Raw genomic sequence first — 27,897 nt, 5'->3', positions numbered from 1 at the left:
AAGGGCTTCTGTAGTTATAGGGAAATACCATAGTCTGATACTGGGTCTAGCTGGTGAACTACCAAGAGTAGTTTGACCGTGAGCTCTATTTGTGATCTGTACTCCATTTATGATTGTCCTCTAGACCTGTGATGAGCATCAACTCTTTCATTACAGGCTTCTAAAACACTTCCAGGGGAAAAAAAAAAGGATGCAAATACTGTTTTCAAATTGCATGGAATGTTGTTAGTAGTATTCTGCAAAGGTATGGTATTGTAATGTCCTTTATTAAAAGGCTGAGTTAATATTGCCAAAGGGACAATAACTTTTCTTAATCCCTAATTTTAAGTGCTGAGCTTACAACTTTAATAATGTTTGCAAGATTTTAAAAACATAATAATGTTTGAGGTAGAAAATTCTGTTATGAAAAGTCATATAAGTGTCAGTGTTATTAGGGTCAAGGTTGAAGCTCTGCAGTGTGTTTAGAATAAAAGCAGTTTCTGAATAGACAAGTTAGATGGAAATGTGATGTGATTTTGCTAGGAGGTTTTTATAATTATGTCATGTACTGACCAACAAAAAATGGTGAGGCCTAAGTATCTTGGGATCCTCTCCAGCTACTTTGGAAGATTAAGGAGGAGTAAAAAACGTTTCTGGTTTCTTCCTGATACACAAAGACTAATGCCATTTTCTGTGGCTTTCCAGGTTTGTTCTCCCCCCACTTTCCTGTTGCCCTAGCTCCCCATTTTATTTCCAGTCTCAGTATGCTTTTCAAACCACCAAGGCAAATCATCCAACATCTTTTTTTTTTTTTACTCCTTCCATTCAATCCAATCTTCTCTACTTCATCCTGATGTTTCCATTTGCATGCTTCTTCCTTAATCGTCCCTCCAGCAGGGTGCTTTTCCTGGATCTGTTTACTTGGATCACTCAGAGCAGGAAGCAGCTGGTGTCTCTGCTCTCAGTGTCTCGCTATAGAGATCTACAGCACTTGGTAGAAGCAGTTACACTGACTGTTTCTTGCATTACCCTGAAGCTCTGACCTGGAATGACCATGTAGCAGGTTGAAATTTTGGGGGACTTAGCTAACAAAATGAGTAATTTGGGGTGAGGGTTTGCACAGGCTCATAATGTATGTACTTCTTAACAGAACAGCCACTAAAAAGCACCCAGTCTTGACCAGCCCCTGCAAAACCTTTCCTTTAAAACATGGAATTGCTGAGATTCTTCATAGTGTTCTAATGTGGGCAAAACAAAATCTGTCTCCTCCCATAATTTATGGTTCCATTAAAAAAAATTCTGAAACATTAATTATGATGGATAATTTCATTTTTAATGGTTAACGCATGGTAAGTTTATAACTGAAAACAGTATCGGAGTGTAAAGTATGCAGATACTCAGAGTGTCCAAGAGCGTTCAAGGTAACTATGGCTGTCTTACCCATATTGTTGGGGTTTAACCTTGGCCAGCAGCTGTCACACAGCTGCTCGGTTGACCTCTGCAGTGGGATGAGGGAGAGAACTGGAAAGGTAAAAGTGAGAAAACTTGTCAGTTGAGATAAAGACTGTTTAAGAGGTAAAGCAAATGCCTTGTGTGCAAGCAAACAAGGAATTCACCTGTTACTTCCCATCAGCAGGCATGTGTTCAGCCATCTGCAGGAAAGCAGGGCTCCATCACATGTAACAGTGACTTTGGGAGATAAAACACCTTAACTCTGAATGTACGTATGTGCCCCTTCCTATTCCTTCCCCAAAGTGTTTATTACTAGGCACGATATCTTGTGTTATGACATATCCCTTTGGTCAGCTGGAGTCAGCTGCCAACTTCTGGTACACCCCCAGCCTACTAGCTGGTGGGACAATGTGAGAAGCAGAACAGACAAATTTCATGTGGTCAATACAAAAAAATACTTGCTGACTAAGCATATCATCAGAGGTGTTTGGTAGAGAGTAAAATTTGTTACAGGAGCAGCATAAAGCTAAGCTTTCTGCAGGATTCCTTTTTCCCAGATACTTTCTGAGAATAATTCAGGTGAGAATAATTCCAGTCTTGAGGACAGAGGGTTTATATGTGATTACCTGGAGCAAAATCTTGGATGCTGTAATAAAGCAACAGTTTTTATCCCCTGGTTACTGCCATGTCATGTTTCAGAACCAAAATAAAATTGTGCACTCAAGCTGCTGTTTTTGTGTTTGAAAGTTTTGGTGAAGACTGGGGGAGCTCTACAAAGAGACAGCTCATTTAAAGTCTAGGAGATGCTTGTGCAGATCAGGAAACTCTTTGAAAGAACTGTTTTTTGATATGGATTCTCTGTACTGACAACTGAGATCAGTATTGATGGAAGAAGGGGTCTTGATGCAGCATAGTGCTTATGAAGTAGTTACCTTGTTGGAACAGCTGTCTGTCATGTTGATTTTAGAGAAATACAACAATTTTAGAAAAATATAATCCAATGTCAGAATTCCTCAGAGGAATTAATATCTGTTTTCTAATTCCTTGCTTCCATGTTCCTTACTTCCAAAATTCCAGTGTCATTTGTAAAGCTTACTAAAATGATCTTGGAAATACCAATGATGCCTCTTTGCACTCCAAAGAGATCTTTTCTGTAATCATGTTGTTACTATGTAAAGGTAGTGAACTCCAGGTCTTTATTTTTATGAAATGTTCTCCAAGAACCACTTCCTTCAGAGGTGATTTAGGAATGAAAGGGGGTCAGGGAGAGACAGGCACAGAGTATGTACTTTATCACATTTCTTGAAGGCATGCTTATTTCCAGGAGAAGGAAGCTACGTACTTTGGATGTTCCTAGAGGTCTTTTTTTCCGTCAGCAGTACCATCAAACTCTTGTCTGTGCGAAAATACTCAAAAGGTCAAGTTTATTTGTAGCAGTACATTTCTAAGGGGATTAAATCGTGTGTCTGTGAAATGGAGAACAAGACTTCAACTCCAAAAAGTAAGGAAAGCTCCCCTAGGGGTGAGACTTCTGCCTCCTCAAAGAGGAAGCTGTTCCAAAAGATACATGAAGCATCATTTTTACGAGAACCATTTGTAGCTAACCTTTTTTTCACAATCATTGTGCATTTCATGTCATAGGTCAATTGCCAAATGTAGGAATATGGTTTGCTCTTTGGCTGATGACAGCTGAAGCTCCTCACTGTCATCATACTGAGAAGGATACTGCTTGCCAGCCAGCTGTAGTGAAAGCCATGCTGAAGGAAAAGGAAAGTTTACCTCTCAGTGTTAATTCCTATGTTCCTTCAGATGTTAAAAAAGGATGCTACATGTTTGGGACAGACAGATCCAGCTACTAGTATGTTTTAGTCTTGTATGCCGTGAAGCATGCAGACATGTCTAGCAGCATATACGCACTCACTAAAGCTTCTTGAAGAACTTATTTGGGTAACTTACATGTGAAACTAGTGTAAGAATGACTGTTGGAGAATATTTTAGCGTAATACTTATTTTGGAGGATTTCTGGAATAGCCATGCTTACGGATAGACATTGTAACACCAAGGATTTCCTGTAAGAAACATATTTAAACAGAGCCCTTTTTACAGTATTTTAAACACATTCCAGCTTCCTATGCTTGTAAGTATTTTAATATAATAAAGTCCTTATCTCAGTGAAGCGAGATCAGCTAACAGGATTATTGGCTGTGCAACATCTAAGTAGTCTGGTAGAAATATAACTTCAGTAAGCATCAAAACTGTTTTGTCGACTTTGGGATTTTCCCACACTGGGAACTTGACGTTTAACCTTTTGGCCACCCAGCATGAAAACAAAATTGTGCTACTTTTATCTACATGGGAGCATATTAAATAAGCCTGAAGTCAAATATAAACGAAGGAAGTAAGGAACAGCATTGCTTTGAAAACCTTTTTATTTTAATAATTTGCACAGGTTCTCATTGATGGAAGACAGATTACTTTGCAAGCAAAAATTCAAAGAAACTCACTCACTTGAAATAAATTAGTTAAAGAGTAAACTACTGTAACAATATATTTTGGACTGCAAGCAAAAGGTACTTTTAGTAGTAAACGTTGGCTTGTTTAACTAAAATAGTCTCACCTTTATCTCAGTTGGAAAAAGCAACAGAATACTAATTTGACTTGGAACACAGCAAAATGGTGTGGGTTTATGTGATATTCTTGGAGCTTTTGTCCTCGTGCATGCACACAACATTGTATATTTTTACCTATTTGTGAAATACTGTGCATTATTTGTAGATATTGTCAGAATCTGGAAATTGGAGTTTTATTCTGGGTTTTGATAATGTATTCTTACAGATTACTTCAGCAGAGCTTATGAGCTTGTAGGCATGATTTTTTTTCTAATTTTCAAGTGAAAAATAATGTTATCTGGCATTTAAGCTTGTTATAGGAAAACTAGAATAAATACAATCACAGAATAAAAATTCTGAATTACTAGCAATGTAATAGGAGACTAACACTTGGCAAAGAACATTTACTTCGTAAGGGTAACGATGTCATGTTTTATCTTGTATGCTTCCACTGTACCTGAATATTATAATTTATTGATGTTTTCAGATAGTTTGGGGTCATAACTACTGCAGCATTTTAGTTGTTTTACTGTCACACTGTGAGCTTGTGTCCTGTGTTAAGCCATCTTGCATCAATTTTGAGTTATTGTATAGATTTCACTGGAAGGACATACAGGTTAATTCATGTTATACCAAATTCAGACAGACCATATGTCTGAGGTAAGACAGCCAGTAAGACAAACATGAGACCAGAAATGGAGATTAGCCCATGCTTTGAGGATGTTCATGTAATACATGGATACCTGTGATGAGAGCACTAGAATTTCAGGGCATTTTGACTTGTCTCTGTGGATAGACATAGTATATAAAAGCTTGCGTGTGAGTATGTCAGAAAAGAATTCATCTTTCTTCTGTCATTCTAAGGTGAGTTTGTAGGTCTGGCTGTTACAAGTTTATTTTTTTTTCTCCCCATATTTAATTCGGTAATCATTTGAAAATGATAAAAAACACAAAGCTGCTTCTCAGGCTGAAGTGAGAATATTTGTAGAGCAGTCTACGAAAAATCAAATTCTATTACTCTTACTTTCTGTGACAGTTTTTTCCTTTGAAATGAAACTTCTTCACACATGCATATGTACACAATAGGAGCAATAATTTGGAAAAGACTAGAGACAGTCCAGAAAGAGAACTAGACAGTCAGTAGTCTTTTTTTTTCCTTCTAATAGGCTGATTAGAATGTTTAGATAAAGTTTTGAAGTAGTAAGACTCCCACATACAAAATGAAGAAATTTTGAGTGTTCTGTTACATTGTGACCATACATGCAGAGTGGGTTTTTTTGTTTTTTTCCAAGTACAAGGTGTTTGACATCTTCTAGACGCATTCATTTTTGATGTGTCTATTTTGCAAATATAATTTAATCTCCTAGCTGCAACTGAAGCCATAAAATTTTGTTTCATTGCAGTAGTATTACTGATATTTTATTTTTGAAGAACATTTGGAAAACAGAAAGAGAGCCCAGATTTTTCACTGCCCGATATAAATGTTCTTTTACTCTAATTGCTGAATTCTGAAACCTCTTCTTAGAAAGGTTTTGGAAAGCCAGTTTCCATTTGCAGTGCTACTTGTTACCTTTCCTTAGTTTGACACCTGAAGAATTTGAGAGACAAGAATAGTGAGGACAATGGCAGCTTGGGATATTTTATTGATGAGATACTGCATTCCTATTTTAACGTACTGGGAGAAGTTAGCTATATCATTGTTCTTCCTTTTATGAAATGGTTTGGATTTGGTTTTTTCATCTTAGAAAAAAGCTCAAGGTACTTAAATTTTCTTCAAGATACTGATTCCACAGAGAAGCTTGCCTTGTTATGGGCTAAAAAAAAGTTTTCAGAGAGCACTGGCATATTTTCTGTTGAAAGGTTTGACAGTGTAACAGAAAGATGTAATAATTTACAACACTTACGGTTTTGTACCTGTAAGCTTACATGTACATCATCTGGATGGTAAATATACCAGAAACTTATGACATCTATCAGCTCTTACCTTAATGCCGTGTAGTACTTCTCTAACTCTGAAGGAATAATTATGCTCTTCTTTTCTTCTGTACTACCAGTAGCTACTTCTGGTAGCTTTAATTGAGGTGGATACTTGAAATAGTGGTATCTTAAGAAGATCTATTGTGGAGGTGTCCTGCCTACTGTTGTCAACAGCACTAAGAAGCAATATTAAAGAAGTGTTACTCAATTCTCTTCTGGAAATATCAGACACCTGAAAATAATTTTAGCAGAGATGTTTAAAGTCTGACTGCTGAAGTTACATGGACTTCCTCAAATTCAAGTTGCCCCTTTTTCTATGATTTGAGAGCCTAAGTTTTCTTTTTTCTTTTTTTTTCTTTTTTTCCTTTCTTTTTTCTCTTTTTCGTCTCTTTTTTTCTGAGTTTGGGTAGTGCCAACAATTTGAATGCATAAAGATTTATTGCTAAAATTGTAGAAGCTTGAAAACGATAGCAGTCTTTGCTGATTGTGGTTTCAGCTCTTACTGTACAAAAACATTTGGATGCATTTGACTTTAGAATTAGCACTTACATTTACAGTTTCTTTATGGTGAATGGCAGTGGCAATTGTAAAACAAAACCTTTTTCATACATTAAAATTGTTTTCTTCTGTCTTTGAAGGTTACAGAAAACAGATCACACCTTGAAGATTTACACCTTTATGCAACTCCTCGGGAACAACGGTTTCGTAGGTTTGCCAGTTTAGAATTTGAAGGACAGCTATATATGACTCCATATGACTTCATTCAGGCTGTCACAAATGATGAACCCAAACGTAAGCAGGAGTTTATTATTGATAAAATGGATAGGGAAGATGCCGGTGGTGTCTGTTATTTCTCTATTTGTTTTTGATTACTACTTCTGTTACTGATTGTGGTAAAAAGGAACTGCATCTTCAAGAATTTTATTTTAAGTGGCATCTTAAATGCATACAATCAGTATTCTGATGGTTACTAGATTATAAACATCTGTATGCTAGTCATTAATTAAATGTTCTCATCTTAATGGTCACAGACAGCCTAACAGGCATGAAAGACAAGAAGTTCATTTGTACCATTTGCATTGACACAGTTAACAGTTTTTCTCTGAACAAGCAAATATTGCTGTAAAACTCTTGCTGCCTCCTCTGTATAGTTTCTGTGTAAATAGACAGGCAAGGTATGAGTTCTGTAAATCACTTCAGATAACATTGTTTTGCAATTTTTGCCATCTTATATTGTCATCTTCTATCATGTTGGGGTTTTTTTGCCCTGCAGAGATTTTACAACCTTATCATGGCTTTCTAAATAAATAATGTGCTTTAACAGTTTGTCCCCCAGGGGATCCACTTTCTACACTTAAAAGTTGCTAGTTAGTACTAGGTGTTAATTAATAAAAAATAAACTATCAGCTTTAGTTGACTTACTGTAGAATTTTTGCTTCAAGTATCAAAGAGTGATTAAATAGGAAAGTGCTCTATTTCTGATCTAGTTTGATTTCCCGGCCCTCAGGCTTGCAGTGCATTGGTAGCAGCACACAACTTCTGGGGAAAGTGAATATCTTTGCTCAGGTGTGACATGTGTAATAACTTACCTTAGGTCTTTCTTCCTGAAGTCTGCACCACAGAGCTAGTATATAGAACAGTAAAAGGCAGCTAAAACAGTCAGAGGAGAGCTTAAAGCACTGTGCAGATGTTAGATTTTTTTTTTTCCCCTTTGTTCTCTTAACCGTAATGAAACAAGAGGAAAGAATTCAGCCATGGCGCATCAGTGATCAAAACTTCTGTAACTTTTGAATAAAGATACAATCTCATTATAACAGTGAAGACAGAAAGTGAAAACTTGTAGAACTTTGAAATTCTTACCAGTAAGCAAATCCTCATTCTCTTTTTTTGCTCTGCACTTAAAAGAGAGGAAGCAGATTCCTTATCACAGAAGTTGATATAAATACACATCAGCACTTTATATCTACTTCCTCTGCCCAGATCTCCAAGTATTCCTTTTTTTTTGTTAGTGTGGAATTGGGTTTCACCACCTATGTTCATGAAGCATTTGTGTTGTATACTGGACATAAGTTAAACATTTCCTTTTAACTCCATTTTATGATAGTGTGACTGTTTTGACCACTGTGTATATGATTTACAATTAAGGTTTTTCCATGCTGATGAAATATATGCTTCCTCCCCTCTTAAGCTAGTATTCAGATTTTAAAAACAAAACCAAGACGAAAAGCATCCATCTCATGCCAAAGGAGAGGAGATCTGCAGTTGAATGGTCAGGCACCCTTCTGAGTTCAGTGTAGCAAACCTTACTTGTATCAAAATCCTTCCTGTGCATCCAGATCATCTCTGAGACTGAAAGCAAAACTAATCTGGATGTCTTTTAGTTTTATAGATTAGTATCAGAGATTACATGCCTGAGATAATTACAGTTTCCCTTAAAATAGTTAAGTAGAAGTGGATGACTTCGTTATAGTGGAAGTTGTATTCTTAGCCTTCAGTCCAAATGTCCTTGACACGTAGAAAGTACAGATGGAGTAGATGACTTGCAGATTATCACTTCCAGCTTCTGGTCTCTGACTATGTTAATTTCAACCTTTCTGCTGCAGCTTTGTCAAAGTACCACTTTGGGCAAGTCAGTTTTCTATCTTGCTCTATTGAAGGTAGTAAGTTTAAGGAAGGTATTCTTTCTGAATAAAATAATACATTTAAACATCTTACTTTGTATTTTTGTATAATTTTGTAAGTAAGTTGCAAGTTGTAAATAATTTGTTCCATTCAGGCTGACATACTAGAGCATCTGTATTTTGGAGAAAAAAGAACATACACCTCGGTTTTTTTCTAGAAGAGTCTTGAGTTTTGACAAAAGCCAGAATATCCTTTGAAGACTAATGATAGTAGCTCTTTATGTCTGCTTTATAGAAAAGCTAATAATGCTAGACTTGAATGAGGTTTGTGATGGAGTGAATGCGTCTATTGTGATTGATTTACTTTGGAAATCTTGTAGACTCTACAAAAGTCAAGAGGGTGTTCACTTCCTTTTTTGATTAAACACTAACTAATAAGAGTATATTTTCTTTTATAAAATGTAACTTTTGACTCCAGACATTTACTTTAAAAATTATTAAATAAATGCTATAATTAACTTGTTGCTGCTGCCTTTATGGTGAAGGCTTTCATTTCGGAAGATAAAATATTTTTAACAGAAATCCTTGATACATTTTTATCATCTGAATATATGTTTATGTATTTAGAAAGTCAGTTAAGAGAAGAGGAAATATATTTTATTCCTTGTAGCTCTAACTGTAGTAATTTTAGCCTAATACTGAGCTATAAGAAGTCTATATGTACACAAATCTTAACTTGCTTGTTTAGAAAGAAAATCTATATATAAGGTGTGAAACTGGGAAGTTATCTGATTGGAAAGTTAGATATATTTATTGACCAGGTTTTTTATGGTAGGCATAAACATATATCAGTTTGTATGGCAAATGAGGTTGTTTTGGGGGGGTTATTTAGTATTTTGAGACAGGACTTTAGGTGACATTGAAAAATTAAACTGAAAAGTATATGCAAATCTGTTAGCTCATGTTCTGATGTTGCTTGATATAATTCCGCCGTAGTTAGAGCGGGATTTGTGGACAGTCTTGGTGCTAACCTTTACCAAGATGTAAAAAAAAAAACTTCAGTGAGTTTCTAACCATGAACTAATGAAAGACCATAGTGAATAGCTTCTGTATCATGTCTGTCATATCAGGCGTTAGGAAGAAGGCATCTGCTCATCAGTTGTCAGTGTTAATGAGCAGTTCCAGTTCTGACGTGGAGGCCTTCTTCAGTACCTGTGTTAAAACTACTTACAGAAAGTTGGATCTGACAGAAGCTGTAAAAGGGAGCATGAATCTGAATTATGAGGAATGGCTGAAGAGCATTTTAGTACCTGGTGTAGTTTCAAGGATTTCTTTCTTTCTGTGTTGCTTTAGTCCCTGAAATGAGGGCCAGAATCCAGGTGTCCCTACAATTTGCATTGTAATACTACTTACACTAAACAATCATTTCAAAATACTGATACCACAGGTTGACAGGAATACCCTGTATTTCCCGCTTAGTGTTTCAGTGCTATATATTTTGGAGGTAGAAATTCTTTTCTCTGACTGAATCAAAGTTGGATTAAAAACTGTATATCTGAATTTGTTCTTAAAAGTTAGTTTAGGAATGTGTTAAGCCAAATATTTTTTTTTAATAACATAAAGAGAATTTTTTGGAACCAGGTTGAATATTAGCCTCATGAGGTAGGGGAAATACTTCTTCTTTGGTTAAAAAACTGTATAGATGCAGTCTGATTTTTTTGACACCACATTGGCTTAACTAAATTCTGTGCATTCATAACTTTGTCTTTTGTTGCAGGTGCTAAAAAGTGGCGATCCCTTTCAAGGCAGGTGGGCAGTAACTCCTGTGCTGTCTTGTAACCATAGATGTTGATACAGTTGCTTTCTTTCATAATGTCAATTTAGAGTCGCAGAAGAAATAAGGGAATTTTTTAATCTTTGTTTAAACAAAAAAAAATACTTTAATTTCTTAATTTTTGTCACTTCAAACTCAACTGAATCCAGAATCCCAAAGATACTTGAGCAGCTGTGCCTGTTATGTTGCATTTACTAACTTTCTCAAGCCTCTGTCAGTTCTTTCTCCAGCCTGTATCTGAATTTCTTTGGTGTCCTAACAGGTGTATTAAAAACTGCCTGAAATACTTAATGGCACTCTCTACCTTTTGTGATGTTTAAGTGTCTCTTACATTTTTTCTTTTTTTACACTTGTACAACTGCAAAATGACTCTTATCTGTATCTGTGTAATTTAAGTAAAGTACATTTATGGGTGAAGTTTGCTTTAGTTCTGGTTGAGCATTTAAAAAGAACAGTTGCTTGGAGCTTGTATGAAAACCTTGCTGAAATACAGGGGGACTTATCATTGGCTTTAGTGAATATGAGCAGTGGTTAGTAATTTCAGCAAAAATAAGTTAGGCATCTCTCTCGAAGTCTGCAAACACTTAGTATTCATGCAGATAAACAATTTTTGGAATAATCACGTGTGCAAAATTTGTGTGTTCTTGAGTACTTGTGAAGTCATTGTGGTAAACTGAAGTCAAATTAACTGGTAGATTTGCATGCAGTTCCTTGTCTTTTATATTTCCTAGCATTTGCTCATAATCTGTTAACTACTTCATTAAATATTTCAATATATACTTTTCTCTTTCTAAAATTTTATTTTTAGGAACTGAATCAAATCCTTATGGAGACACCACCAGTTTGGAAAGGATCATCCAAACTTTTTCGTAATCTTAACGAGAAAGGTGAGGAATAAGAATTTATTTTCCTGAACCAAATTATCACTTGTATTAATTTATTATGGCTAAAATTATGATGTATTTATGAATCACTTCTTCAAAAAGGTAGAAAGTGTGTGTTGCTTTCTACATTTTACAGCATGGAAAAGTTCCCTTCAGTCTCTACAGTGTTTTAATCATGCCATCTTACAGCTAGCCTCTTTAAGTGAATTGGTGTTTTAGAGTTTGTTAAACTCATGTTTGCATGTTTGAAGTTCAGTTTGTTGTAAAGAATGATCTATAGACCAATAGATAGAATATTCTAATAGAGACACAGTGTATCTTTACTTTTTTTAGTAGGTTCGATGATGTGATTACATTTAAAGACAGTGGTGGTATCTTATACCACATCTTCTTCAGAACACAAAGTTTCAGAAATGCTACATATATGTATATCTATCCCTTTAAATTCTGCAGATGAGGGCTTTGATAGCTTTTAAAACTCATGCTGTTGGTAAATGAAGAGCTACTTATGATAAACAATTCACATATTCCTTTGCTTATATTCAGAATGGCAAAAGTCTGGGAAAGCGTTTTAAATATTTTTAAAAGCAGCCGCAAGTATGTGCTGTAAAATAAAGGCACTTCATGAATGTGTGAAATAAGCGTGCCAGCAACAAAATTCTCATCAACTGTGTGCATGTAATTGATTAATCTAATTCAAATGCAGCTCAAATTTATTAGAAGAGTAAGTGTGCACCAGCTCTGAAAGGAGGGTCCCAGGCTCAAATCTCTAGTGCATGGAGGCACTTGCTTTTTCCCCTGAGTCTGCAGCCAGAATTCCAGAGAGGCAGAAACTGACACTTCTTTGCACTGCATTTGCTTGCTTTTCCTTGCTCTAGGCTGCTCTCTGTATAGTCAGAATAGCCAATTTTTGAAATATTAATTATATAAAAATTCAGCATCAGAATCTGTTAAATCAATACATTATCAGTTTGCTAAAAAGAAACCAAAACCACCAAACCAAAACCAAACATATCTGGATGTGGCTTACTTAGTCTGTAATCAAATGTCTGCAACATGTGCAGTGTTCATTCAAGAATATCTCACTCCAGTTTTCTGCTGGTGAAATTCTACAGAAGTTGATGTAATTAAGAGGACTCAAAACTGGTATAATAAGCTGGTAATATTAGTAATAAACTTTATCACTTACATTGCTTTTTTTTTTTAGCATGCTTTGTGAAAAAGTGATTTCCGTTATCCTGTGGGTCATATGACTGATAAGGTTGTTCAGTAAGCCAGTGAGAGGAATGGGAATAGATCTCCTTGGTTCTAATTTAGTGTTTGTTTAGTGCATGATGTGAGAAGTCCTACATTAATTTACTCTTTTTCTTTAAAACATGCACGTTTTAATATGAAGCAAGCATCAAAAGCTTATGTCCATTTATTTTGCCATAGAATCATTTAAATCAGATGAGCCACAAAGATTTATGTGGGTTATCCTTAAGGTTTATGTTTTACCCTTGAGTGACCTCCCGCTCTTTTTTCTGATCTTAGTGTAAACTTTCCTTTCCCTTCAATTGTCATTTGAGATCCTCTCTCCCATAATGCTCAGAGCAATCAACCAGAACTATCTGTCTGCAGCTGCAATACACCAGTACAAACAAAAGGAGAGAAGGCTTTCAAGGCCTTTTGTATCACTGTCTTCATACCTGTGATGGACTACTTCACAATTGCACTTTCTTCTTCTGTTTCACAACAAAGAAGGTGTCATCAAACAAACAAAAATACGTATTTACATTTATTGACTGGCTATTAAAGAATGTTCTGCATCACTGAATGAGAACCTTTGAGGTATCTGATTTCTTGATAGCTACTTGTCCAAACAGATTCAAGCATACCTTTGAAAACTAATTTCTGCAAGCTGCTGTATAAAATCAAGAAGATAAAGAATAGAGCATGTGTTGCTTAAATGCTGTATTTAATCTCTGCTAATCTTCTGTGTGGAGCTATGTGGAAATTGAGGAAAAGAGTACGCGGTATTGAAAGTACTTAGTAGCTTTCTTAACTAGATCTACTAGCAGTAGTAAAATCTTGGTACTCAAGACTTAAATTTGCTTTTGGATCAAAAGGCGCGAGAACATCAGAACATCTTTTTTTGTTTTTTTTTTTTTTGTCGCATGAATGGAGTGGAAGTTGGGATGGCAGTGTTTCAACTGGTAAAGGTTGAGGGTTTTGGTTATTCTTTCTAGCATGTGATTTAGTTCCAAAGACATTTTAGTTAACTGTCATTCTTTTGTATTGCCTTTATACTCCAGTTTCTGTAATATCTGTGGGGATCTCTGTAGTTGGTTATTTTTTCTTTTATGTTTGAGAATAGGAGACCTCATTGCCTTGAAGGACGTTGGGCTTTTAGGGATGAGTATTGTTGAAGGTCTGGGGAGGCATTTGGACTGATGCAAGAGAAATATAGCTGAGATTTTTGTATCAGCTATTCAAGAGGAAAGAAAGTCCCTCCTGAGTATTATTTCAGGAAGAATTAATTTAGAACTTTTTGTGCTGTAAATACTAGTGGAAAACACCCAAGTTTCTCATTTTGGTAATGTGGAAGTTCTGATGTTAGAGTTCAATAATTGTAAAATCCACATGAATGATACAATATTTTGAAGTTTAATTGTACAGGATTTTCTAGTGAAAAAAAATAAGGTTACTATTTACATAGTTTGTCACATACTCAATTCAGGTTTTAAAAGATATTTGAACATCCAAAGATGTGGCTGTTTTCAGAAAAACTTTTGCACCTGACTTGGACTGAAATCAAGGAGACAGCCAGCAACTTTTGAAAATCCCATCTGATAGACATCTTTACTCTCAGGCATTTAAATACTTTTTTTTTCTTTTTTTCCCCCTCTTTTGAAATAGTCTAATATTGTGGTCTGACTTAACACTTCTGGTTTTGAAGGACAGACAAAAACAATTGGTTAGAAATCAAGAACCAGTTTTGCTAGTTCAGCCTTGAAGATCATTAGAAGTACGGCTTATGGTACCAGACGTACTATTTGGATATTGACTTCAGCTGTAATTTAAATTTGCTTTAATCTCTTCTGAAGAGAAAAGGAAGTGCCATTCCACACTGTGATTGCCTTTTGATATCTAACAAAAGATTAAAAGCTTAGAATATATTCCTTACCAATTGTCTGAATGTAGGAGATAGTATAAATGTCTCTTAATGTAAAATATTTAAAAATATTTAACAAAATTTGTAAATTTATTATGAGTTTTAATATAAATTTCAGGTGATTATTACAAAAATGTGCATATAAAGACAACTAAAAAGCACAAATCTATACTTTCATAAGCAACATGAGGCCAAATTTTCAATTAATATCAGACACGCATTTACAAAGCACATATTAAAGGCAAGGACTGTATTCACACAGTGCATATCAGGAGGGAATACTATTAATGTTCTCGGTAAATGTCCTCATCCTGTCAGAGAATGCTGTCTTGAAGTACTGGTGGGGTTTTTAGAAAGTCAGATAAATAATTTATATTCTCTCTGAAGAATTGAGCCAGCTTCAGTTTAATGAGCTATTTTCCACTGACTGTAGTTGTTTATTTGCCATAATTAATGTATTTGTCCCCTAAAATACTCAAAAACAAACGTGAACTAAAAACACCAACCCACAGATCAACATTTTAGACAAATAACTCATTGACCAGGGTGAATGCAGTCACATGCACACAGTGATGAATATACATGTGCACACATACAAAAATTCTCCTTCATATACATAGATTTAATATTTTCTCATGTAGGATGTGAAGACAAGGTGAAACTAATGAGGAATAACTTTTTTTTTCTTCAGGTGTGATATCTTACACGGAATATTTATTCCTCTTATGTATTTTAACAAGTAAGTATTTTTGGAGGAAAAAACCCCCAAAACTTCCTTATGAATTTCTAAGCTCATAATGTATTGCTGTACATTACAATACTGTTTTTTTTTTTTTTTTTCTTCCTGCATATCCCAATATGGAAAAAATGTGTCATGCATCTCTATGTCCATTTGAATCTCTCCTGTCCTGCTGGAATCTTGTGTCATATTATATTTAAGTGCTTTATTACACCTTTTACTGACTGTTGAGAAAGTTGAGCCATACACTTCATCTAAATCCCAGTTAAGAGTTAAATTTATTTTCTTCTTTAAAATTGCCGACAAAATTTCTAGCTGAATTTACTGAAGTTTGTAAAGGATACTGAATATAGGGAGAAGAAAAAGTTACACATTTATTACTGGTTTGTTTCACCTATTAGTGCATAATGGGTGACATCAGTGAGACAATGATAAAATATAAAATGTGTCAAACTAAAGTAGGTGTTTATTTATGTTAGAAAACTATAACAAAATTAAATACTTACTCTTCTACCACCCATAAAAACAAAGCAGAATAATTTTTAGTTAAACTAAGACTGATACAGACTTTGTTTTCATATTTTAAGAGGTTTTTTTCTGGGAAGGAGTAAAGTGTTGTCTTTCATTTGCATGTAATTAAAACATTTCTACTGGATTTATTAGGGTATTTTTCAGATATTGTCTGGATTCTTACTATGGATCGGAGTAGAAACCTCACCCTGATTGCTTATAATCCCCAACTGTTGGATCAGTGGATATTCTTCCATCATTGCTTTGTTATCTGGACTAACTTTTGGCCATGTTTCATCCATGTTGCTAATCACTGAGTATCACCAAAATTTTGCTTGGAGGCTTCTTAAATGTCTCTTCCAACCAGATGATTCTGTACTTCTCTTGCAGTTACCTTCAAAGTCCATATATTTTGGAAATAATCTGAAATTCTAACTGATTTCAAATTTCAATGACTATAAGCATGTAAACCAGAAAATTCTGAGTCTCTTTCAACACATCATTAGTTTTGACCAGCAGCTGCATCCTGTACCTTTTTTGCAAAACATTTAGAACGCTCTGTTTTCATAGAAAATTTATTTTCTACAATTTTTTGTTCTCTAACATAAAGTGGCATCTAGTTGTGAATTAACACTCTTAATCACCCAACCAGCCATTACTTGAGATACTTTTCTTGGATATTGCATGTTCTATTCTTACTGTCTATTCTCCTTTATCTGTGAACTTGAGAGCATGCCTTCTGTTTTCTAACATGGATAATACTGGTTTACAGATGTTATGGTTTGCGTTTACTATGTACGTAAATGTACTCATTTAAATTAGTTGAGGGTATGGCTTCTATAAACAGACACCAAATAATTTCTTAAAGGTTTATATTTGCTTTCTTTCCAAGCACATAAACAATTGAATGGGTTTTGGTTTTGGCAGAGCCACATGCGGGTTTTAGAATCGCTTTCAACATGTTCGATATTGATGGCAATGAGATGGTGGACAAAAAGGAATTCTTAGTGGTATGTATATTTTCTGTCTTTCAATATTTTGATGTAATCTTGACATTGTGTTTTTTTTTTTTTTTTTGGTCTGAATTGAGAGTAATGATGGTGTCAATCGTGAGAACATGAGCTATTCAGTGAAAGTAGTTGTTTATTCTTTTTTAATGTGAATAGTAAATGTAATGTAAATTGTAAATAGCAGCTCCTTATTACAGTGCATGGGTGAGTTGCATATAATGATTTTTGAAGCTTACTTCCAGGTTTTTCCTGGATCTTTTTAATTGCTACTACATTCACAGATAATTAGGCTACAGAAGTAGTATTGCTCTGTCAGCAGAATGATTAGCAGAATTATTTAATTGTCATAGTGGTGGAGGGACTTGCAAAAGAATGGTTGCCTGGGAGACCTCTTCACTTTGTCATTCGTTCTGCTTCCAATCCCAGGTGACCTGAAAATACTGACCAACATAATGTGACTATGTAATCTGGTTTGGACGAGATTTGTATTGAAATAAAACATACCATACCTATATCTAGCTTAGCCCATTAAATCCATATGCTGAAGCAATTTTCTAAGATGTGGTTCAGTTACTTCTTTTAAGGGGAATATACCTGATGGCAAAATTGACTTTGAGCTATATAATTGTCATGTGCTTTGGAACAGTTAACAGGCCATCTAGAACTTGATAGTAGTTTTGTTGCATCCAAGGTTTTGTTACATGACGAATCTGAATTACGGTAGTTTTCTAACTAGAGCGTTAGTTTATTGCTTGGTAAAAGCAGTTCTGTAAATTCTTATTAATTGTTTAAGCAGAGTGTTTAATTTTCTTCTGGTTAGACATTTAAACAGTTCTAAAAGGCCCAGACTTTGAAATAAAAATTAACTTATTTTGCCCATCATTGAGATTTTTGTGTTAAGAAGAATTTGGCACTTGAGAGAAAATCTTCAGAAAAATTTAAAAATCATCCACTATGTTTTGATTTTGAGCATGATAAATCTGATGATGGCATCTTAAAATTCAAATACTTCATAAGTTTTCAGGTGATAAGATCCAGTAAGAACAGGAGAATGATACTTGCAGTGAGAAGTATAAAATTAAAAAGCATTGGAACAAGGGGACTATTTCAGATTTATGTTAATTTCATTTATTTTCTGCTTTAAAAGAAATAGGAGAAATAAGTAATGATATTCTAAATTAATGTCAGTGTTGAAGTAAAAAATTGATAATTTAAAAAAAAATATTGAAATGGCAGACGATTGCCCGCTCAACATTAGGACTTCTGATTTTACAATGACTATGTGGCTTTACATTAACTGCATAATACAGTATAAAATAGTTTTCTAAACTGGTAATGTCCATATGCGGCAGGTGTCTGAGATTACACTGAAAACAGTTATGTCAGACATAGTGTTTGACATTTCTTTAGAAATTAACATTTTAAATTTTGTGTTAGTGGTTCAGACAGGCTTTCCAAAGGCTGTTCAGGGCCTTTATTGTCTATTGAACAAGTACAGGTGTTTAATAGAATAAAAAATATCTATAAGAATTAAAGCAGATGTTTGTAAAACAAATGTATTTGCAGAAGACATCAATTCTTATCTTCCTACTTTTTTTTTGGTAGATGAGCTTATAAATAAATACAGTAAATACACATAAGAAAAAGCCCACTGCCTTACTGAAGAAGATGGAACAAAATATAAAGAATGAAACAGACACATGGAGTGGATTTAAGTGTCAGACCATGATTTATTTAAAACGAAGACACTCTGATTTCCTGTGTGTTGTTTCTTTATTGGTTTCAAGCCAAGTTATAGTGCTCGATTCAGATAAGCCGTGCTAACCTAAAGAAACTGGAAACATGAAAGAAACTGTCCTCCACAGACTGAACTTCCCTCAATTCTCCATTTCAAGGAAGTGAGAGCTGCAATCTGGGGGCTTGTTTTCTGGTGGCATCGCTTAGGCAGAACAGGTCTCATTTTGGAAGCTGTCGCCACTTGCAAATTGTGGCATGCTGACAATTTTTTTGTATTCTAATATTAAATGTACACATCCTTGTGTTTGCTAATTCCTAATAACGGTCTCCTTCAGTCGGGGGGGAAAATCAGCAAACATTGGATTAAATGGACAAAGGAAAAGTAGAGGAAGAAAAAAGAAAAAAAGTCTTTCATAATTCAGTTAAACAGAATGTAGTGGAACAGACTCAACTTTTTAAAGAGGAAAAAAGGCTTCCATTACAACAGCTAAGTAGGAGGAAATTGAAGCAGGAGGCTTTGTTTTTCAGAAACTGATGCTGAAAATGAAATCAAATAAGTATATAAGGTGGGAATCAAGGACAATATTTAACTATCGCTATTGTGATTCACTTTCTAACTGTGCTTTTATAGTTCTCTTCACATCCTGCTTTTTATTTGTTCTCTCTCATGGTTCCTGATAAAAATTGCTCCTTATTCTTTTTCTGTTACCAAACTTGGTGGATAGAAGAAAAAAGAGAATTTTCAAACATTAGATATGCTGTTCTCCGCCTATTATTGTATTAAACACATTTGTATAGATTGAATCTGACCCTAACTCTTAGGGTAACTCAGTGACTTACCATGTCAGTGACTTTTCAAAAATTAGATCAAAACTCCTATGTCAGAATATTAGATCTGAAGTTAGAAAGACTAAAATAGGTAGGTAGGTAGATATGTCGGTGTAAGTAAATTGAAAATAAGAGTTGATTCAGTGATACTGCAGCTGTGGTAGACCTGGCCCCAGAACATACATTTGGCATCTGTACTCACCTTTCTTAGGTATGCATCATCACTTGTGTGCCTGGAAGCAGCAGACTGTAAGTGTTGGCATTTGAAATATATTCAGCATTTGCAAAATACTTCTCAACTGATTACAGTCAACTGTCACAAAATTGGAAATATAGTTAATACTATTCAGTTTTGCAAATAAAGAGACTTTGAAAAGATTGGTATAGGGATCACATGTTATGCCTGCCTTGAAGAGTACGAAGAGTTGTAAAATACTTAATTTTTCTGATAATAGCTTTAGTGTTTTGTAAACTAATGCTGTGATGTTTGTGCTTTCCTCTTGGCTTATGTCATAGGGGTGAGGTCAGGGAACAGATGGATTGTGTTGCCTTGTTACAGGAGATCTTGGTTTTGCTGCTTTCAGCAGTCAGTCTCATTATCCCGCTTCAAACAATGTTCCTATGAAAGTACTCCTAGATCCTTTTTGCATTCACTTTTCTCCTGGCTGGTATCCTATAGCACCCCTTCTGAACAAAAGGTCCATTTCCAGAAGTTTAGCTTTAATGATGAGTGCAACAGAATCCTACTCCTTTTGCCCCTGTGGCAGGGGAAATACATCCAAGGATGCATTGCTTTTTACCAATCTTTTTTGTTTTTTTCAATTACTCCTCTCCTACTTGATGGCTTGTAACTTCACTTTTCACAAGGTATTTTCTTTCACTTCTCTCTCTTCATTTACCATTCTTCTTTCCATAGTTTTGGGTTGCAGACTGTGTAATACTCTAGGCCATCCAGCTAAAGATCCTTGTCAGGCTAGGTTACAGTTATTTGTGCGTGTAGGTTTGCAAAAAAATTGGGAAAAATGTAGTAAGGTCTGTAAATTGATCCCATACTCAAAAATAGTTTCAGTGACACACAGAGTATTCAGGTCTGTATTTGCCTTATAGGCAATTCCAGAACACAGTAGCCGGTTTTGGAAATTCATGAAACATTATTTATAAATGCATTTGCTATTTAATCGGTAAACGCTGTATTCGTCTATTTCAATGTTGTCATACCCCTGCAGTCAAAGTTGCTGATCTCTTTGTCTTCTGCCTTATCTGAAACATGGTATTCTGAAATTAAATTTGGAAAATTTACTCACAAAATTTATCACACACACTTCATCTTTCACATTCCAATCCTGGGGAGCTCTGTGTGTGTGTCATTACAGTATCATGTTTTAATCAGACTTCTTGTGTCTATGAAATAACTGCCACAACTGTGTCTGTGTGCCGTGATGTTTGCTTCTGAAAATACCATATTCTGGGTAGGACAAATCTGTCAGCTGTGGTGTTTATTCTTTTCCCAGCCCCCTTTGAGATTAACAAATGCTACAAGTGGCAGTACAGTATTTTCATGGGCAATTTTTGAAAAGCAGAAGTTCACTGGTAGAAATATACATGGCATCATAGTCAATCTGCTCTCTTGCTGTGAACATCAAACACTGTGACGCTTTTTTCTAATGGTTTGGGAATATTAATAAGTATTACAATATATTAAAAATAGCTAAATAAAACAGATACTTACAAAAAAAGATAAGTACAGACCAGTTCTTACTTTGAAGACTTTATAATTTTAGAAAATAAATATCCTCAACAATCCGTATGTTTTAAGTCTTGTGTTTGAGGTTTTCTCAAAGGAGTCCTCTTTAAAGCTCTTAATTTAGAGAAAGTTGTGAAAGGGGTATTTTACAAGACCTGAAGGTATTCTTTGAACAGACTTGAAAACAAGGGTACTTGATAAATTACTCTTGAGTAGTAGTTTGTTGCTGCTGAAGGAGAATATTTCACCCCCACCAGGTGTTTCCAACCTTCCCTTGTGCCAGCAGGAGTGAGAATTGATCTGGTTGGAAACTAACAGTATGAAAGATCGATCCAGCTGCCTACATAGCCACACAGATACTAATTAGGACCCGACAAGAAAGGATGTGCCTGGAGGTGATGAAAAAGACTGCAATTCCTCCTCTTTGTGTAGGCTGGATTGGCTAAACTGTAAAACTAAATAGAATGTTCTTAGTATTGTTCTCCCAAATATTCTTAACTAGTCTAACTTAATGGAAAAAGAATTTCCTTTTTCCTTTCTATGTGATGGTTAAGGCCACAGAAGAACCATGAAGGCATTAATATGAACAATAAAGCATCATTGAAACACTGATATTTTAGTAAAGAACTACATTTAAATACTCTTTGCAGTGTTCCTCACAATGAATGATGGTTATGCATATGTAATAGCCTAAAAACTAAATAAGAACAAAATGGTTTTTTTTTTTAGCTACAAGAGATTTTCAGGAAAAAAAATGAAAAGAGAGAAAGAAAAGGAGACGAAGAAAAACGTGCAATGCTGGTAAGTAAAATTAGAATACCACAGCTGGTATTAATTTGTTCTCTTTGATGTAGGACAAAATTCTGTGTGTATATCTTTTACTAAAATGACTCTCAGTTTACATAAAATAAAATTCATATAATTAAATATGCATGATTTTATATATATATAAAAGGAATATTTAGCCTAAACTGTAGTTATTAAAAAAAATTAAGTGGTCTATAGACAGGAAAAATTAGTGTTTAAATACTTTATCACTTATTATGACAGTAGCACTGTTGCCATTCGGACTGTATATATCTTGTAAAAGTGAGTAGTAATGACCTGATGTTACTGTCTATAAGAATGAGAGATGTCAGTGGCAAGATCCAACTATACTCTTGCTCCCATAACCAACTGAAGCTGTTCATGTGTATGTATTGATCCTGGTGCTTGGTACTAACATAGCAATTTTAAAATAGCTGATGAAATGTTACAAGTGAGCTTAGAGCTTATATTCAAATTTAAATTTTTTCATTAAATATTGCTTATGACCAATGCAAAATGGTTTTAGTTGTTTATATTATCTTAATAGATTTTTGTAGAATATTGAATACTAATTCTTATGTAAAGTCAAATTTACATTTCTTATGTGCATAAGAAAACGAAGTCAGAAGTAGACAAGTCTGTGGTGGTTTGTCTGGAGGATGAACTTCAATTTTACTGTTGGACCAGTCTCTGTCTCAGCAGAAAAAAAACATGCTTATTTGTGATTTGCATATTTATGGCAAAAATTCCTTATTATAAGAAATGTTTCGACGTATATGGAAAGCTTCTCAGAGTGCCCATTATTTTGGGGGGACCATAGATGCTTGATCTCATGTCTTTGTCCCTGAAACCACAGTAAGTCTGAATTTCAAGAAGTAATACTTTTTAAACCTTCCCTGAGCATAAAAAGGGATCTTTTCTTCCCACTCAGGGAGACTTATCCTTCTCAGCCTTTCAAAACTGTAGGTCAGTTGTTGACTCTGTCAGACACTGTTTATGCTGAAGAAAGGAAATCTAAGGAAGAGCTTTTGGAAAAAGTAAAGATTGCAAAGTGGAATATTCCTCCTGAGAGTAATCTCTGCAACTCTGTACTTTTCTTTTGAAAATTTGAAGAATGATTTCTGAAGATAAACCACTTTTTCTTCACTGTCATTAAAAACAAACAAACAAAGATATGACATAAAATAAAAATTTGCTTGTCTTAACCTATTCTATTGTCTTTTTTTTTTTTTTTTCTCCTTCATTTGGCTTCATTCTGACACGTGATACTTGGCTTGGGCCGTTTTTACTGTATGTCAGCGTCTTCAACTTTACGGATATCATACTTCTACTAACAGTGTATGTACTCTAATTATGTTCAATTTATGCAGTCTTCACCAGTGAGGTGAAATAATATGCTCTAAGAAAATTTGCAATGTTTATCTTTTTTAACAAGTAAATTTCTTCTGCTTATTAGTAAAAATGTGATAGATCTTGACTTGCGTAAAAGGTTGTGCGTGCTTGTTGCATGTATTCTGAAACAGACAAGCCTACCAGGGGAAAGGTTGCTCTCTCTTATTTATATAAAATGAAGGAACCAATGTTTTCAAGAGAAAGGGCAAAATATATCCTAAGAAATTATAGACCTGTTTTTAATCGATGTTTGTAAATTAAGTTATCATGTATGAGTTGTTTGATCCAGTTCTGTCTTGTCTCCTTGTGTGTAGTGTGAAGTAATAATTAGTCAAATGAATCCTTCACCTCTTTGTTCCTACTCTGTCCCAAAAAAGCAGAAACGAGAGCTTTTATATTTTTGTGCTTCATTTACCAAGCAAGTAAATAAGCACTTACAGTGCTGAACTAGAATAGGATTTTACAGAAAATAGTCCCTGTGTTATGTAGGTGACAGCAAACTTATTTCAATCACTTCTGAGGAGTGGTAGAGAGAATCAGCAAGAGAGAGATCTCGGTTTTATAATGTCTTCAGCATGACCTGATTAATGTTTGGATCACAACAGAAGTAAAACTTTTGGGGAAAAAAAAGGGTTGATTTGATGTTAAATTGGAGAATTAAACTTGTTTAAATTAGAAGACTTGTAAATAGAAGAATTAAACTTGTTTTGGTACGATTATTGTGATATTCAAAGTGAGGGGAGGGAACCTGTTAAAAATGGAATTTCACTAGTCATCTGATTCTCACATCTGTTTATATAATCATTCAAAGGAATCACAGATTTATTTCCTGTGAGTTAGCACATACCATTTGGGCAATACAGGAAGGAAGTCTGTTGAATGAAAAGGGCAGTGACAATGATGTAGATGCTGCAATGTTGTGAGAATAATGTAGCAGGAAAAGTGAGACCTTAAGATTCAGTGGATTTTTAGATCAGGCTTTACTGCGGTGAAAGATGCTCTACAGTGGTTTCCATATTCCTGTGCTGCCTCCTATTTTAAACTAAAACCAAACTAGTTAGACCATCATACTCATACAATAATTTTCAGCTTTAGTAAAAGAATCTCCTTCTAGACTTCAGTCCCATCCACACTCTTTATCAAGATGCAGCCCGGGTGTGCACCATCCTTTTCTGCCTTCCTACTGCCTGAATGAAGATCTCTATGCAAAGGGGGCTCAGATGTGTAGGGATTCATAGTATCCAACAAGTCCTTCTCCCCAGAAAATTGGTATTCTCCTCTTGAAACAAAAAGTGGAGCAGCCTTTTCAGTTTTCCCTGATGTCCTGTGCAGTTGAAGATACTCAAGACCAAGTTGATGCAGACCTAAAATGTCTGGGATAGTCCCAAGAGCTGTGTTGGGCATCTCTCACTTCATCCTTCAAAACATTTCTAATTTTTTGAAAAGTGTTAAGATCTGAAAGCCATAGAATGCATATGGTGATGTTTTAAATGGGTTAAATATTTTTGTATTTTCGCTTGCTTAGGCCTATCCTTTCAAGTCATGTTCTGATCTATACTGCAATTGTGTGCTATGGCTGATTCAGCATATATTGCATGAGTGCTCTTACTAGCCGAATGTCAACCGGAACGTGATAATTATGATGAGATGCCTGTAAGGAAAATGAAATGTGCATGCCCAGAAGTCCTAATTCCATTGGCTAAAATAAATCTCCAGTAAGAGAATAAATTTATTGAATATTTAAAATAGGTAATTACAGACTTGTATGCATAAAAATTGTTCATTCACATGACCCAGTAAACATCAAAGGGATAAATAATGTCAGAGAGAAACCTAAGGACCTGTACACACCGGAGTAAAGAAAATTCTAAGCTTAGCAGTTTAGGAGTGAATGGATGAGAAGTGAGAAGAGAGAATGAGAAATGGATGAGAGATATGAGAAATTTGTGGCCTCCACATAGTTACTCCGTAAGAAGAGAAAGATAAACCTAGGATTTTTTAAGAAGGAAACGAAAGTATGATATACACCCATGCTTAATGTAATTCCTGATAGTTTGTAATGTTTCTTAGATGACAATTTACGAAAGAGCTGAGTTGAATTGATTGGTGGAGGAAGTATGTAATAGAACTTGTAGAAGCAGTACATCTAATCTGTGGACGTAGTGTAGAATACAGAGGCAATAAGCCTTCATCTCTGTACAGTATTTTTTATTATTATAATGTGGTTTTACACATTATAATAATGTGTAAAATCTTCTAAGCAGTGTAAATCTAAGAGAACAGTGTGTGTTGATTAAAAAAAAAATAGTTGTAATTTCTAGGTAGAAGATTAAACTTACTCTGTCTTTGTCTTGCCTGCCCGGGTGGATGTGAGTGTGGAGCCGTTTAAAGTAGGAAACAGAGTTTAGATTAACTTGTGGAGGGAAAGCAGAAAATGCATTCAGTTGCAATAACCTTACCCAAGTTCAAATAGCTTTGCTGTCTTTAGGATTAACTGCTCTAGATTCTTTGAAGGGGAAAAAAAAAAAAAGAAATGTATTGCATAGATCTTCCAAGACTAATTGCAAGATAAAGGAAAGCCTCTTTTAATAAGGGAGGATTTTTCAGGCTTCCAAAAATGACATATTTCATATCAAAAAGTTAGTATTTTCTTTGGAGAGATTAAATGCTTACTTTCTGTTTAAACAAGGTAAGTGTGATTATCAGATGTGCATGGTGTTTTCTTGATAAGTTACTGCAGTTGAAGTGGGACATACTAGGCTTGATTTTTGCATTTCTTTGTTGGTACAAGGTTCTCATACTGGTTATTAGATGAAATTGATTTTATCTAACTAGTTGTATGGTGATATTTATATTTTGACAAAAGAGAAAACATTTCATAAATACATGAATCAATTATTGGTTTTTGGCAAAAGAATCATTAGAAAAAGCAACAGCAAAATATTGAGTTTAGATGGACATTTACTCATTTATTTTGTTGGGGAAAGTGGAATCCAATGATACTTTTGGCACAGCCAAGGTATGAGTAGTAAGCAAATAACTGTAATAGACCAGTGTTCCTTTCATTTACAAAGTGTCCTGTAACCGGGTAGAAGTTTCTCTGTGTAGAAGCAAAAAAATCAAGCCATGCTTTTGAAGATGATTTGGAAAAGATTTAAAGTCTGTAAGTGGTTCTTTTATTGTTCTTTGGTTTCAAACAATTGTGCTTCTTGAAACTCCTGCAGGTTCTTAAAACAGAAGGAGAGGACCATGTCCCCAGAAGCTACTGGGATACTTTGAGGCGTAGCACAAGCCAAGCACTCTTTTCGGACCTTGCGGAGGTATAAGACAACCTCTGTCTCTGGTCCATAAACATACTGCTATTTTATTTATTTGCTTTCTGATTATTTTCCTGTTTTATGTATTTTATTTCTTCTCTTCCTTTTAATTCATTCTTTTTTAAAACTGAGAGTTCTCAGATGAAATGGATTTGGTTCTGTGCAGTGCAGTAATTGAAAGTTGTCATTTCCAAGTAAAAGCAATGTTACCTTTTGAAAGAGTTGGAAGATCAAGTCCTCTTTGGTCCTTAATACAGAAAGCATTTTCTAACAGTAATAAGTGACAATATTTCACAATTAGAGAAGTGATTCAGGAAACCTTTGTCATTTAGGCTTGGTCCAATGAAACGACAACTTTAATGAGAGTTGCAGCCCTTTAAGCTTTTAATGTTTAGGTCCTTAATGTGCTTTTTATGAATGTTGTCAGAGCTTATCATCACAAAAGCTGTATCATGCAGATTGCTTTAATTGTGCATCAAGCCAGGAGTGTTTACGGTAACCAAAACATTTGTCAGTCTTTTTTAATACTACACAATCGTTATTGAGGACTGGCAGTATCACTGAGCTGTCAAAGTAATTTCCATAGTGATTTTAAATTCTAATGAGATTCTTGTTTCATTATCTGCTTTCAGATAATTGGTAAGATATTTATTTCTATTGATCATTTAAGAAAGTTAGAAAACTAGACCATTTAGGCTTCTCTGTGCCCCATACAGTGAGGGTGATTGCTCTGCTGGTTGTGGCATTAAAGGACATACACCAACTCCCCACTGACTGTGGTCTCAAGTTCCATGCTTCATAAGCAGGATCAAAATGAGAAAGGAACAAGGAAACAAGGAAACAGACCTCCAGGGTAAAACGATCTTTTTCTTTGCTTCATAAGCAATGTGTGCTCCATATTAAAAGTAATTAGCGTTTTGTCCCTGCTGTTCCTCTGCAGAAGCTATTGAATAACCTGAGGACTTGGATGGACTTGCTCTAATTTCCAGACTAAATTTACTCATAGTCCCTTTATACCAGTCTGTTGTCCCTTAATTTTCGTAGGGCTTTTTTTTCTTTAGTGTTAATCTTTTTACTCGTATAAACACAGTCCTAGCTGTCAGTTTTAATTATCATAAGCTAAACAGAACAAGGCTTTTGATTTTTCTTTTAAGGTAGAACCTACATTTCCCAGTAGATGTTTTCTGTACCTTTCTCAGCTTATGATCACCTGCCTTCGAACAAAACAAAATCTAGTGTTTCAGAACTGAGTTTTAATAGCAATATTCATAGTAATAATACATTCATAGTAATCTTGCAATAA

The 27,897-nt window shown here is 34.9% G+C and overlaps 1 protein-coding gene across 1 annotated transcript in view; it reads left to right on the top strand.

The window, feature by feature from the left end:
* Positions 1 to 6,655: 6,655 nt before the first annotated feature.
* Positions 6,656 to 27,897, top strand: part of MICU3 (mitochondrial calcium uptake family, member 3) — a gene marked incomplete at its 5' end in the record, with an annotated part of 41,860 nt that continues 20,618 nt past the window's right edge. Inside the window, 8 exons of the mRNA XM_010142257.1 lie at positions 6,656 to 6,809; positions 10,416 to 10,447; positions 11,281 to 11,359; positions 15,202 to 15,249; positions 16,687 to 16,769; positions 21,808 to 21,879; positions 23,185 to 23,223; positions 26,502 to 26,597. Coding sequence (XP_010140559.1) covers positions 6,656 to 6,809; positions 10,416 to 10,447; positions 11,281 to 11,359; positions 15,202 to 15,249; positions 16,687 to 16,769; positions 21,808 to 21,879; positions 23,185 to 23,223; positions 26,502 to 26,597 — 603 coding nt within the window. The remainder of the gene's footprint in view (positions 6,810 to 10,415; positions 10,448 to 11,280; positions 11,360 to 15,201; positions 15,250 to 16,686; positions 16,770 to 21,807; positions 21,880 to 23,184; positions 23,224 to 26,501; positions 26,598 to 27,897) is intronic.

The sequence above is a fragment of the Buceros rhinoceros genome, unplaced genomic scaffold, assembly GCF_000710305.1.
Source record: "Buceros rhinoceros silvestris isolate BGI_N320 unplaced genomic scaffold, ASM71030v1 scaffold4248, whole genome shotgun sequence".
Taxonomy (NCBI): Eukaryota; Metazoa; Chordata; class Aves; order Bucerotiformes; family Bucerotidae; genus Buceros; species Buceros rhinoceros.
This window is presented reverse-complemented; position numbering and strand designations above follow the sequence as displayed.